The 14156-nt window shown below is 41.0% G+C and overlaps 1 protein-coding gene across 1 annotated transcript in view; it reads right to left on the bottom strand.

The window, feature by feature from the left end:
- The window catches only part of LOC122559375 (probable tubulin polyglutamylase TTLL1), a 70576-nt gene that overhangs the window by 18298 nt on the left and 38122 nt on the right, over positions 1-14156 (bottom strand). Inside the window, exons 3-5 of the mRNA XM_043708826.1 lie at positions 6721-6901; positions 5229-5363; positions 4562-4670 (exon numbers count right to left, since the gene is read on the bottom strand). Coding sequence (XP_043564761.1) covers positions 4562-4670; positions 5229-5363; positions 6721-6901 — 425 coding nt within the window. The remainder of the gene's footprint in view (positions 1-4561; positions 4671-5228; positions 5364-6720; positions 6902-14156) is intronic.

Below are 14156 nucleotides of genomic sequence, written 5' to 3'. Positions count from 1 at the left end.
AGTGGCAGATGGAGTTTAATTCAGATAAATGCGAGGTGCTGCATTTTGGGAAAGCAAATCTTAGCAGGACTTATACACTTAATGGTAAGGTCCTAGGGAGTGTTGCTGAACAAAGAGACCTTGGAGTGCAGGTTCATAGCTCCTTGAAAATTGAGTCTTAGGTAGATAGGATAGTGAAGAAGGCATTTGGTATGCTTTCCTTTGTTGGTCAGAGTATTGAGTACAGGAGTTGGGAAGTCATGTTGCAGCTGTACAGGACACTGGTTAGACCACTGTTGGAATATTGCGTGCAATTCTGGTCTCCTTCCTATCGGAAAGGTGTTGTGAAACTTGAAAGGGTTCATAAAAGATTTACAAGGACGTTGCCAGGGTTGGAGGATTTCAGCTATAGGGAGAGGCTGAACAGCCTGGGGCTGTTTTCCCTGGAGAGTCGGAGGCTGAGGGGTGACCTTATAGAGGTTTACAAACTTATGAGGGATGTGGATAGGGTAAATAGGTAAAGTCGTTTCCCTGGGGTCAGGGAGTCCAGAACTAGAGGGCATAGGTTTAGGGTGAGAGGGGAAAGATATAAAAGAGACCTACAGGGCAACTGTTTGACACAGAGGGTGGTATGTATATGGAATGAGCTGCCAGAGGAAGTGGTGGAGGCTGGTACAATTGCAACATTTAAGAGGCATTTGGATGGGTATATAACTAGGAAGGGCTTGGAGAGATATTGACCAGGTGCTGGCAGCTGGGACTAGATCGGATTGGGATATCTGGTCGGCATGGACGGGTTGGACCAAAGGGTGTGTTTCTGTGCTGTACATCTCTATGACTCTATGTCTCTATGGCTGAGCAGAGACTGATGGCCAAGTTTGATACTCATAAGGATGGTCTCAACTGAGACCTGTGGTTCATGTCACATTACAGGTAACCCCACTACACAGACACACACACACAAACCTTCGCTCATACACACACTCTTTCTAAGTCACACACACATCCACCCCCCACACTCACACCCACGTGCACACCCTCTCATAGGCTTACACTCCATCGCACTCACACACGCATGCACACACGCGCGTGCCCACACACACACACTCTGTCTCCCTCACATGCATGCACACACATACATAAGTCTATGGGGTGAATTTGCATTTGCAGTATTATATTTGCAAATACATTCTATTTTGTTCAAAAACACACACAATCTGCAGGCAGTCAATCCATGTGACATTTTATAAATTCTTACTTTGGAAACAGAACTAGTCTGACTCAAGATTGGAATACCGACAGACTCTAACCTCACACCTTTAAAGCATTGTCTGAGCTGCGATGTCACTTTTTTTTATAAAATCCTAAATTATCTCAGGAATGTGACTTGAAAGAAGTTCTAGGATTTACATATTAATGAATCGAAACCATTCTAAAAGATGAAAGAGTTAACAGTGATCTAGGTTTGTTCAATATATTGTATCAGTTGTATGATGCTATAATATTGTGCTATAAATTCTATGTCGTATGATCCTGCCCCACCAGCTAACTGATGAATGAGCAGCATTTCGAAAGCTAGTACTGCCAAATAAATCTGTTGGACGAGAACCTGGTGTTGTGTGATTTTTAACTTTGTCCACCCCAGTCCAACACCAGCACCTCCTTATCATAAACAATGGAAGTTAATCCTGTCCTCTGGTATGTATGCTCCTCACTTTCATGAAAAAAAAATTCACAGAAGAATTTTAGGTAACACAATGGAATTTAATGTAATCTGATGTGGCCCTGACCTCATCATGACCTGCCGCAATCCAATTCGGCTTATTCCAGTGTATGAAGTAGGATTTAGAAGCAAGGTAATCCAAGGTACTATTTTTGAGGTGTGACTAAATTAGTATTTGAAGAGGTTTGAATCAGTTTCCTCAGCTTTGAGAAAGGCTGTGGCTCAAGAACATGACACAAGGGGAAATGGAAAGAAATTAAAAAGCCTGTGCTGTGGCTGGAGGCTGTCAATTTGTTAGTCTTCGAAGGGTTGGTGTGGACTTGTTGGGCTGAAGGGCCTGTTTCCACACTGTAGGGAATCTAATCTACATCTTCTTGCCAAAGATGCTTCTCTCTATGATGGTAACAATAGTAGTTACCACTGCATAGTTCCTGAGAGACAAAATCCCATCTCTCTCTGAGGATACGTTCCATCATACTCTATAGTACTCTGACCAATGGATAGACATATAATAGATCTAGCAACTTAAGACTGAGCATCCACAAGGCACTATGGGCCATTAGCAGCAACAGCATTATATTCAAACACCATCAGCAACCTCATGCCCCCAAATCCCCCCACTCAATCATTAGCATCAAGCCATGAAATTAACTCTGATGCAAAAAAGAGAGCAGGAGGGTATACCAGGTGCAGAACCAAATGTATTTAAATATGAGATGTCAACCTGGTGAAGCTGCAACACCGGAATACTTACATGTCAAATGGCATAAGAGGTATGTAATAGAGAGGGCTAAGTGATCCCACAAGCAATGGATCAGATCTAAGCTCAGCAGTTTTGCTACATCTACCAATTGTAAATGGTGGGGGCAATTAATCCATTGGAGGAGGAAGCTCCTTAAATATCCACTCCTCAATGACTGGGGAAGCTCTGTACATCAGTGCAAAAGGTAAGGCTGAAGCATTTGTAACAATTTTCAGCTGGAAGGGCCAAGTAGATGAGCTCCATCTTCATCTCTTCTAAAGATCCCCAGTATCACAGATGGTCATTCTTTAGCTAATTTGATTCACTCCACATGATATCAAGTAATGAAAGAGCATCAGATACTGCAAAGGTATGGGCTCTGACAATATCTGTCAATAGTAGTGAAGACTTCTGTTCCAGAATTTGCTGTCCCCTGGCATAGCTGTTTGAGTACACCGCCGACAATGTGAAAGATTACTTTAGTATGTCCTATACACAAAAGCAGGATACGTTCTACACTGCCAATTACTGACCCATCATTCTACTCTTGATCATCAGTGAAGTGAGACAGCAGAATTTGCAATTACAATAGCAATAGCCTGTTCACGGATGTTTAGTTTGGGTTCTGCTAATCCCATTCAGCTCTTTAACTCATTATAACCTTGATTCAAACATGGATAAAAGAGCTGAACTCCAGAGGTGGGGTGAGGTAAGAGTGTCTGCCCAAGATGGCATTTGACTGATTGAATATATTAAAAAAACACACAAGTAAGTAATGGATATCATGGGCTGGTCAGTATTTATTGTGTAAGCCTAGTTTCCCCTTGAGAAGTGGTGGTGAGCTGCCTCCTTGAGCTGCTGTAGTCCATGTAGCATTCAGGAGATCTAGTAAAATTATAGTCAATGGGAATCAGGGAAAATGTCACCACCAGTTGGAGTCATACCTAGCATAAAGGTTGTTGGAGGTCAATCATCCCAGCCCCAGGATATCTCCACAAGCGTTCTTCGGTATAGTATCCTAAGTCCATCCATCTTCAGCTGCTTCATCAAAGACCTACCCTCCATCAGAAGGTCAGAAATGGGGAAGCTCTTTATTGGTTGCACAATACTCAGCACCATTCATGACTCCTCAGATACCGGAGCAGACCACATCAAATGCAGCAAGGCCTGGAAAATATCCAGGCATGGTCTGAAGGTGATATTCACACCACACAAGTGCCAGGCAATGACCATCTCCAACAAGAAAGCATCTAACCATTGCCCCTTGACATTCAATGGCATTATCATCACCAAATCCCCAACTATCAAAAACTATTCACCACAACCTGATCTGGACTAGCTATATAAATATTATGACTACAAGAGTAGTCAGAGGCTTGGAAGTCTGCAGCAAATAACTTTTAACTTCCCAAAGCTTGCCCTCCATATACATGGCACATGTCAGAAGTTTGATGGAATACTGGTGCAACATAGGGAAGGTCTGAGATGAAACATCTGAAGGTGGTTGGCTATAGGATCCTACCCTAAGGAATTTCTGAAGAAATGTTCCAGAGTTGAGATGATGCAGTAGTTCAAGAAGGCAGCTCATCACCATCTTTGCAATTGCAGATGCACAATAAATGCTGGCCTAGCCAGCATAGCCCATTTCCCTGAATGATTTTTTTTATAAAGTGGGCAGTGTTCTTAGGATAGAGCCTTGATAGTTAAGACAGAGTTTAGCAAATTAGCTGCTATTTTGAATGAGCTATCTGCAGTCCACACTCCAGTCAATTGAAACTATATAAATTTGTCTCTTTGCCTGAGGAGAACTTCTGGGTTTTTTGCTAGCTTAAGAGTTCAGTCTGAGGGATATCACAGATATAAAGTTATATTTTACTCTACATTTAATGTTATACTACAGTCTTGTAACAATAAATGAAAACAAACAGTCCACTATGCAAGTTTTCCTAGGATAATCCGGGTCACTTGCTCAATAGCGTCTGACTTTGGCGTGGATCAAAACTACCATTGGAAGGTTTTCAACATTGAGAGTTGAGGAGGAAGTTCACACACATGACCTAGAACACACCCAGAGGACTTGCATTGTGATTCTTTTTGTTATTGCAACAAGATCTTACCCCATGTTTCTGTATGGCTACGTTTGTAAGATGCACAAACATGTTGTCTAGTTCATTGGTACTTGGAGTGTATTTGACAGTGCAGAAGCGACAAAAACCCAGTTTATACCTAGAAAAAATATTTTTAAAAATGAATTTTCAATGCACAAAACACTGAACAAAGAGAGAGTCTGGAACCACATAGGGAAAAATTCAAGCTTGTTACCCTTGCAATCTTTGGTATCAATAGAAAACATGAAAACAATACCTGGCTGAAAATTTACATGTGCAAAGTTAAAGTTACATTCTAATATCTTGCTCCAGCAACTGTTGACACAGGCATCATTTTCTGCATCTTCACACTCACAAGAATCCGCTTAAGACTAGCATTTTTAATTTGACTTTGACCTCTGATGGGCTGTCCATAGAGTTCACTTGGTTGTGATCATGCAATTAGATCCCAATCAACATTCCAAAGGGTTGGAGAGAGGGTTAGAATTAATCCCACAGTTTCTACGCTTGAGACTATTTCTGTTTTGCATTATCAGATATCTATAGCTTGGCATTAGCAACAGAACTATATGAAGTACAACCCCATTATTATCTGTGTTCAGCAGAGGTGCCCTCTGTAGATGTATCCATGGCTCAAAGCAAATAAGCTGCAGTATCATCTAAGAATAAAACTTACATGTAACATTTTAATGGACGAATTGAAGTCACTAGCACATAGAAACGGAGATCAAACTTCTTCCCACCAATTAATAATGGATTGTCTATGTAGAGGGAGATGACATAAGTTTCCTTGCAAGGGGTAGTCACAAAACTGAAAAAGAAATTAACACCAAAAGAAATTAACACCCTAAGATGCTGGTGATGGGCTTTGCATCTACAATCCCCTTAATTGGAAAAACTGAGCAAGTGAAGAGGATTAAAAAGATAAATCTGACATTTATTTTAAAGGACTTCAATAAAATTTTGGGCTTTGCATCTGCAATTCTTCATTTGCAGATCTTCGAAATGCATTTGTTCCCGCCATTATTTTCAAGTGCATGTCCGATCTAGAACGTGACTGAGCTATACCAATAATGCAGCCGAGAAAATGGGCATTCCGTCTGTTGGGACCCTGGGCAAAGAAAAGAGAGCAATATCAGGATCACTGAGTCCCAGTTGGCCACCTTAATTAACGAAGCATTTCAAAGCCATGGGAACAGTCTAACAAACAAATATCAGGGATGGCATCCTTTAGTTGTGGAGGGATATTGAGAAAAAGGGAGCCTTTTTTCATTAGAACACAAAAAAAAATTAAGAGATGACCAAATAGAGATGTACAAAGTTATTTGGTTTTATTGATAAGATAAATGGGGAGAAACAATTTCAACTTGTTGGGTAAGAAATGGTGTTGTGTGATGTGGCAGGGGAAATAGCCATCAACAGTTGCAATCAGCTTTTTGGTCGAAATTGAAGGGAAATGTAATTGGCAGCACCACAGAGTAATGGCAAGTCCAAACAACAAAAAAGATATGTCATTGTGTTGTAGCTGATTCAGTTTCCCTATTGTGTCTTTACTAAATTTCTTCAAACATGAATTCTCATTAAGCCTTTTTAGGGTGTGTGTCTCTATAAATGCAATCAATTGGCAAGGTAATGGGAAGATAATGGAATGATAAAACATTGTAGGCCATATGCTTTTGATGTGATATTTGATATCTTTTTCCACTATCCTCTTCTGCTCTTGATTCTCCTTCATTATAATATCAAGGAAATCTTTGTCCATTGAGAATCCCATTTATGGTTCAATGTTCCTATCACTTTGGGTGGGGAAGGATATCCCAAGATCCCATAGTTCTGTATAATCTATGAGAAGTAAAATATGTCTACAGAGAAAAAGAAAAGCCAAAACAATACATTTGTAATATTATTTTCTAGCTCCAGTAATTGAGTTTAAAAGAAGTTTCAAAATTCCAGGCACAAATGTTTCTCATTTCCCAGACCCAGCTGTTCTGCCAGCAGGTATATCCTGAACAGTTCGGTCTAAGCAACTTCAAAGCATTGCTACTGCAACTCCTGCAATGAAAATGCACCAAGTCTGCTGCATCCTATTTTATATTTTAATCAATACCTCTCCCTAAGTCTCCACAGAGCTGATTAACTCTCAGAGTTACATTTATTTCTATACTCACTTAGCGGCTTTGTTGTCACGAGACCATTTCTTGATTTGTGAAAGCTTGTTAATAAGAAATATTCCCCTTCCTTGAGCCTTTCCACAAGGTTTCATGATCCAGGTGCTGTTTGGATTCTTCCTAAATTCTTCCACAAACATATTATAATCTGCCGGTAGCATGAATGTAACAGGAACAAAACCTTTGAAAATAAAAATGAAAACTTGTAAAATGCAACTTATGCAACAGTAAATCCAGAGGCATCAAAAATGCCTCTGTAACAACTTAAACAACTGGGCAGAACAAGATCAATCATATTGGTGCAAAAGTGGCAACTCTAGACTTAATGATCAGAAACATACTTTGAGGTATTGTTTTAGGTAAAACCCTTTTTTGTCATTGCTGGCATGAAACCACAGTAATTTTATGGTTAAATATACAGGGCTAAAAATAAGATTACACTAGTCTTTTGGGCATGGGATAATGGTGTACAGTTACTCTACATCCAATCAAGATGATGTAGACAGGGAAGTGTGTGACAGCATGAGTTACAGTTTCTTAAAGCCAGCCTGCATACTTGTCCTGTCATGGGCTTCACATCTATATCTTGTAGTATTCATGTGTCAAGTCCTTCTTCAGATCTGAAAGCAGCAAGGATATGTTCTATTCGACTCACTCAATTTCCCCCCTCACCTCAACCCCAACCTCATCAGTATAAATATCACCATTTCCCAGCTGTTTTCAGTTCTGGTGAAGCTTCACTAGAATTGAAACCCATTTCTGTTTCTCCACAGATGCTGTTATACCTGCTGCGTTTCTCCAACACTCTGCTTTTGCCTCAGATTTCCAGATGTTTTCACTGTACTATGCTGCTAATCTAGTCTGCAGAAGTTGTCATTTTCTTGATTATTCCCTTCTTTTATAATTCCTGTAACTTGTCTTTCAGGCTAGCCTTTGAAGGTAGCTGGAACTCTCCTGAGCAGATGCTATGTTGGTCTCACAGTCTTATCTACTTTGAAATAATACTCACCAGGAAGATATTCAACATCTAAAGTCTGTAAAAAGGTTTTGGAATCTTTTAGGAGTCATTGGCGTAGTGATCTGCAAAGAGTTGCAAACATCTTCTGGCACATTTAGAATTATCACTCCAAGCTTCAGATTTACTTCAGTTGCTTAACATTTACTTTCAGGAACTCCAGATTTCAATTCTTCCTGTTGCCTTGGGCCCTCAGCCTAATTAGTTCATTTGGCGTGAGTATCATTCCATCATTCTGCCTAAACCTTACTTTGAGAGTTTCACTTTTGGCTCACTATCTTGAGCCACTTCAAACAGGTCTATGAAGCTCATTATATTGTGTGAAACATTGGAATCCATTTGATATTTCACATTTACTTCATACCCTCCTTCTGCAGTCATTAATCTAACAGCCAGAAACAATTTATCACTTTTAGACCTGACAACAGCAAACTGTTGTATTATATCGAGTGATTTGTCAACTGATGGGCCTGACATTTCTCCAGCAGCCATATTCACAGGCCTGCTTTGCTTCTTTCCTGTGAAATGCTTGGGTATAAAGTGATTCAGCTTCTTGCAATTAGAACACTGTTTTTCCGATTTGGATATGCTTTCCTTTCTTTCATGCGATGTCCTCTGGTATATTTACATCTGCTCTCTGACTTTGGTCTTTCTGCTGTCTGCTCTGCAGATATTCATTCCTTTTCACCAAATATTGTTCTAATTCATTGGAATGTCTCTCATCATAATACAAATACTTGTCTGTTTATCCTTTAGTAAGTTTTAGCTGATGATTGACACTTGAAAAACTTTCTTAAGAGTAAGTTTCTTCTCTCTCAGCAGATATTCTGTCACTGCAGGATCTATCTTCCTAAAATAATTTCAACTCTGATGATATTAGCTGACCAAACTTAAAGGAGCCACCTAAATGTATCAGTGCAATCAAATCCTGACCAATTCTCTCTCTCTCTCCCTCTCCCTCCTTCCCCTCCCTTGAGTTCTGATGTTAAATAAATACTGACCAGAAGTAGCATTGTTATGGGAGTCAAAGTGTATCTTCAAAAGCTTCAAATTCTCTGCAGTCTTGCTTCTTTGCTCTTCAATGAGACCTAGGTTGCAATTTAGTTTGTAGCACTCTCTCTCCAGTAGCAAAGGCTTACAAATTAATTCTGTGGCTATTTCAATTGCGTCTCATATCTCCTTTCATTTTTACAGAAGTTGAATGTGCAAAATGTATAGCTATTTTTATTCACTTAAATTCAAAGTTTCATTCTTTTCAAAAAACCTCTTCCTTGATGTTTTTTTCAGGAGCAGGCTCCTTAACAGCTCTGAACATTTAGATTTTCAATTGTATCATTGCCGACACTGTTTCAAATGCTGTGTTGAATGGTTGCCACATATTGTATACTAATTTGCTTACGATTTGGAGGTGCTGGTGATGGACTGGGGTGGACAAAGTTAAAAATCACACAACACCAGGTTATAGTCCAACAGGTTTATTTGGAAGCACTAGCTTTTGGAGCGCTGCTCCTTCATCTGGTGGTTGTGGAGAATAAGATCGTAAGACACAATTTATAGCAAAAGTTTACAGTGTGATGTAACTGAAATGATATTGAAAAGGACCTGGATTGTTTGTTAAGTCACGTCTGTCTTGCAGCGTCACGCCTATTGTTAACGTCCACTTAAGAATGTAACTTTGAAATAAGTTCTGGGATTTACACATGAAAGAACTGAAACCAATATGTTCATTCTAAAAGATGAGAGACTTAACAAAAATCCAAGTCTTTTTCAATATATCATTTCTGTTGTATCACACTGTAAACTTTTGTGATAAATTCTGTATCTTATGATTTTATACCCCACAATTACCTGATGGAGCGGCGCTCCGAAAGCTAGTGCTACCAAATAAACCTGTTGGACTATAACCTGGTGTTGTGTGATTTTTAACTTTGCTTACAACAATATTAAAGATCACATGACTAAGGTGACCCAGTTGGCACAGTAAAGGTATGTTTGCATTTCCCGAAACAAACAGTACATTAACAGAGAATGTACGCATACAGTTGCTGGTGTAATACACCAGTAAAGCACAGACCTGTACCTGCTCCTTCATTTTGATTTGAGGGAAAAAAATGAAGTCTCTCTCCTTGTATACATGACCTCTGTCATCTCCCTAATGTAGAGATGCACAATGAACCCTGAGATTTGGTAATGTCCCTGACTTCAGTCAGAAAGGATCCTGAAGCAAAGAAATTGGGGTCCACAGTGACAGCCACTGGAGGGACGGCAGGCTTTCTGCTCAGAAGCCTTCAAACTCCACTTAACTTCAAAAGGACAGAGTCACTCCCTTCCAAATCTGAATACTTTGAGAACTCTTCAAACAACACTATACACTGTACTTCCACTAGCTGTGCAGCAGCCACCCCTAAATGTTCTACTAATGCCTTACGGGGAGGGTGGTGGGGGGGGAGAGTTAGTAGGACCTCCTGTAGTTGAGTTCAGGCTTAGAGTATTTAAAGGAAGGTGTGAACAAGGTCTGCTGGGTTAGGTGCCACATCAGCATTAGGCACTGAACAATGGTGCAGTGTGCCCAGCTTGCAAGTTTTACAATCCTTTCTAATGTAGTGCTGCACCAGAGGTAACTAGAGCGGATGGGCTGTCATTTTAGGCACTTCCAGACTCCTTTAGCAGCAACCCAAATGGTACTTTGGAGTCTGACTGCACAGCTACGGCTATAATGATCCAGTTTAAATCCATGGTCTCTGTTTGTTTCTATGTTAGTTAATGTTCGGCAAGGAAGTCGTGAGAAGCTACAATTAACTTTAGTGATTCTCCATTAGAAAGTAGGAGAAAATCATGAAGTTTTAACTCAGTTAAAAACTGAAAGGAATGAAAACAAAAAAAGTGCATTTTAACAGCTTATCTCTAGGGCATTGTTAATTTATATTTAGCTTTGGTAACTTTTATCTTGGCATCAAACAGTATTGAACAGCTGAATTTCCTTCTATGAACAGAAAACAAGATGAACAGCTGCTATTCCATAAATACTCTAAACCCCTAGAGTGGCCAGAGATTATAAGCCTACAAAGAAAAGTATCCTGTCTAACCAATTTCAGTTACTAAAAGCTTATGTGATAGGAAATTTAAGTACAGTTTCAAATAAACATTTCTAAAATTAGCACCAAAGTTGTTGATGCATGCATCATTTGATTTAAAGAAAGTTGCAGATTTCTGTCTGTTGACTTCAATTTCCATCACTTGAAATTCAAATATTTCCACCAACGTATTTCCTAAATGTATTCACACACCATTTTAAATCTGATTGTTTTATTGTGCTGAATTAGGGTTAGAGAGTGCAAGATCTGACAATGATCATTTTTGGAGGAGTAGTAGGGCGTAACTGGTTTGGATGAACAAACAAGAAAAGTAAAATCCTGTAGTACCACCTTCAGGCAGTACAGCAAGCTTGAACAGCTCACTGGGACTCCTCTGGCAACAACTGCAAGTGTACTGTTTTGACAGGAAGAGACGTTAGGACTGCAGATGCTGGAGATCAGAGTCGAGAGTGTGGTGCTGGAAAAGCACAGCAGCTCAGTTAGCATCCGAGGAGCAGGAGAATCAACATTTCGGACATAATTTCTGATGAACGGCTTATGCCCAAAACGTCGATTCTCCTGCTCCTCCTGACCCGCTGTGCTTTTCCAGCAACACACTCCCAACTACTGCTTTGACAGAAAGTTGGTCTCGACTGCCACTTGACACTTTTCTACTGAAATAACTCCACACAGGCCAGTGTCCCATCATCAAGTCAACTTTTATTTACACACGTAGAGTCTTTGACACTGATCCAGGTCCCTTGGAGCCAGCTCTCAGAGTGAACAGGATGTCTGACACTCCTGTTCTTATCCGCCAGCCGGGCTCCCTGACTCGACCAGGTTAACAGCCCCAATCAGGGAACTCATAATCTGAGGTCCACCTGGCTGACCTCATTACATGACATCCCTCCACCTCTGAGTCCAAGGACATAGGCCAGTCCTTTTGTTTGCAGCACCTCCTGGGGTATTTCAGTACCAGGTCAGGTTTGTTCAACTCTGCCTCTGATACGGCTGGCGTGTGACACACAGTAGCTTGCCTTTTGCACCTGAAGTGTCTCAGAAGAGATTCATTCTCTTCTCAAAAGCACAAGAGGTCGAGGTGGTGACAATTGCCATGTCCACCTTAGATTCTGAAGTATCTTCAACATTTAACAGAGAGAGAGAACCCAATGGGTTCTGGAACATTCAAAAAGTCTATCGAGGAGCCGAGCAAGTTGTACTCCGCACCGTTTGAGAATTGCACCTTTCACATGACCCAAGTACTTGTTCAGGACTGTCACACCTACCCAAACTTTATACATCACTGAACATGACCATGCCTCTTATCCATGTGGGACTATTCCTGTGGTTCCTACACCAAACTTCATCCCCTGAAGTAAACTGTCTCTCTCACTTAGCAGAGTTTTGTGTCTGGCATTGGCATTTCTGAAGCCATTTCACCCTAACCCCAGGTCTGAGAAGATCAGATTTAACCTGGCACAGAGTCTTCTCCCCATCAGAAATTCTGCTGGAGCTTTCCCTGTAGTTGCAGGGATGATCCTATAACCAAATAGGAATTGTGACAGTTCCGTATCTAGTGAAGCTGTAGGCTGTTTCTTTCAACCTGCCTTCAAAGTGTGGGCTGCTTTTTCTGCCAGACTGTTGGATGATAGATGGTATGGAGCTGTCCTTATATGTTGAAGATTTAGGACTTCAGAAAATACTCAAATTTCTTGTGGGTAAATGATGGCCTGTTATCTGTGACCAACAATTCCAGGAGTCTGTATATTGCAAAAGATGCACCAGGTTTTCTATCATCGTCCCTGCATTTGGCGAATGAACTCTATGCAGGTCCAGCCACTTTCAGTGGACATCCACAATGACTAAAAACATTGAGCCTATGAAAGGAAATGCACAATTGATGAGTAACTGAGTCCAGGGTTTACCCGGCCATGCTCACCATTGTAGGGGAGCTGCTGGCAGTAATTGTTGTCCTTGTTTGCACTCTGTGTACTGCCTCACCGACGTGGCTATGTCTGCACCCAATCCTGGACACCAGACATAATTTGTAACCAACACCTTCATTTTGGAAAACCCTAGATGACCCTGGTGCAATTCAGCCAGTGTCTTGTGGTAAGCTTTGCTTGGGACAATCAGTTTTGCTCCCCCTAATAATACACCATAATATTTACGCTCTGCATCAGCCAAAGTCCTGGATGCATACCGTATTGTGTGTTCCTCTCCATTGGGCCACCTAAGAACTAATACTAGGCGAAAGTGAGGACTGCAGATGCTGGAGATTAGAGTCAAGATTAGAGTGGTGCTAGAAAAGCACAGCAGGTCAGGCAGCATCCGAGGAGCAGGAAAAACGATGTTTTGGGCAGGAGACCTTCAACATTCCTGATGCCATATGGGGAGGCAGTGCATGTCAATGCCAGATCTCTCCTGGGATCATAGTGTGCCAACATCTTAGAGGATGAGAGCTGTTTCATCACTTCCCAGCACAGCAGGTCATGCAGCATCCGAGGAGCAGGAAAAACGATGTTTTGGGCAGGAGACCTTCAACATTCCTGATGAAGGGCTCCTGCCCGAAACTATGAGCTAATACTACCCTGATGCCATATGGGGAGGCAGTGCATGTCAATGCCAGATCTCTCCTGGGATCATAGTGTGCCAACATCTTAGAGAATGAGAGCTGTTTCATCACTTCCCTGAAAGCTATGGCTTGACCATTTCCAAGACTGACCCTTTTTTTTAAGAGTTGATGCAAAGGTGCCTGCATAGAGGTCAGGTTATGCATGAACTTTCCATAATAATTTGCAGCCCAAGGAAAGACCTAAGCTCCAGTACAGATGTGGGAGCCCTGGCACCTTTGATCACCCTCACTTTATCTTCCAACTGGTGTAACCCGGTCTTCTCAACTCTGTAGACCAAGAAGGTCAATTGGGGTGCCTGGAACACACATTTTTCCTTCTAAGGCATATGCCTGTCTGGGAGAAACATAGAAGGAAAATGTCCAAGTTCTCTACGTGCTTTTTATTGATCTTCCCTGTTATTAGCATGTCATCTAGAGAAATGGCAATCTGGGGTAGACCTTGTAAAATGTTCTCCATTGTCCACTGAAAAATTGCACGGGCTGGCAATGCCCCAAATGGCAGTCTCATATATTGATACAAAGCCTTACGGGTATTAACTGTAACATATTTCTGGAAATTGCAAGTACACCTGGCTCGTGCCCAGCTTCATGAAGGAGAGCCCCCTTGTCAGCTTTGTGTATAAATCCTCTATGTGAGGGATTGAGTATTTATCCAGCTATGAAAAATGGTTTACCATTTGTTTAAAATCCTCACAATGGTGAATCGACCTGT

The sequence above is a fragment of the Chiloscyllium plagiosum genome, chromosome 19 (assembly GCF_004010195.1).
Source record: "Chiloscyllium plagiosum isolate BGI_BamShark_2017 chromosome 19, ASM401019v2, whole genome shotgun sequence".
In the NCBI taxonomy this organism is placed as follows: domain Eukaryota; kingdom Metazoa; phylum Chordata; class Chondrichthyes; order Orectolobiformes; family Hemiscylliidae; genus Chiloscyllium; species Chiloscyllium plagiosum.
The sequence above is the reverse complement of the archived record's forward strand: the minus strand, read 5'-3'. Positions and strand labels throughout refer to the sequence as shown.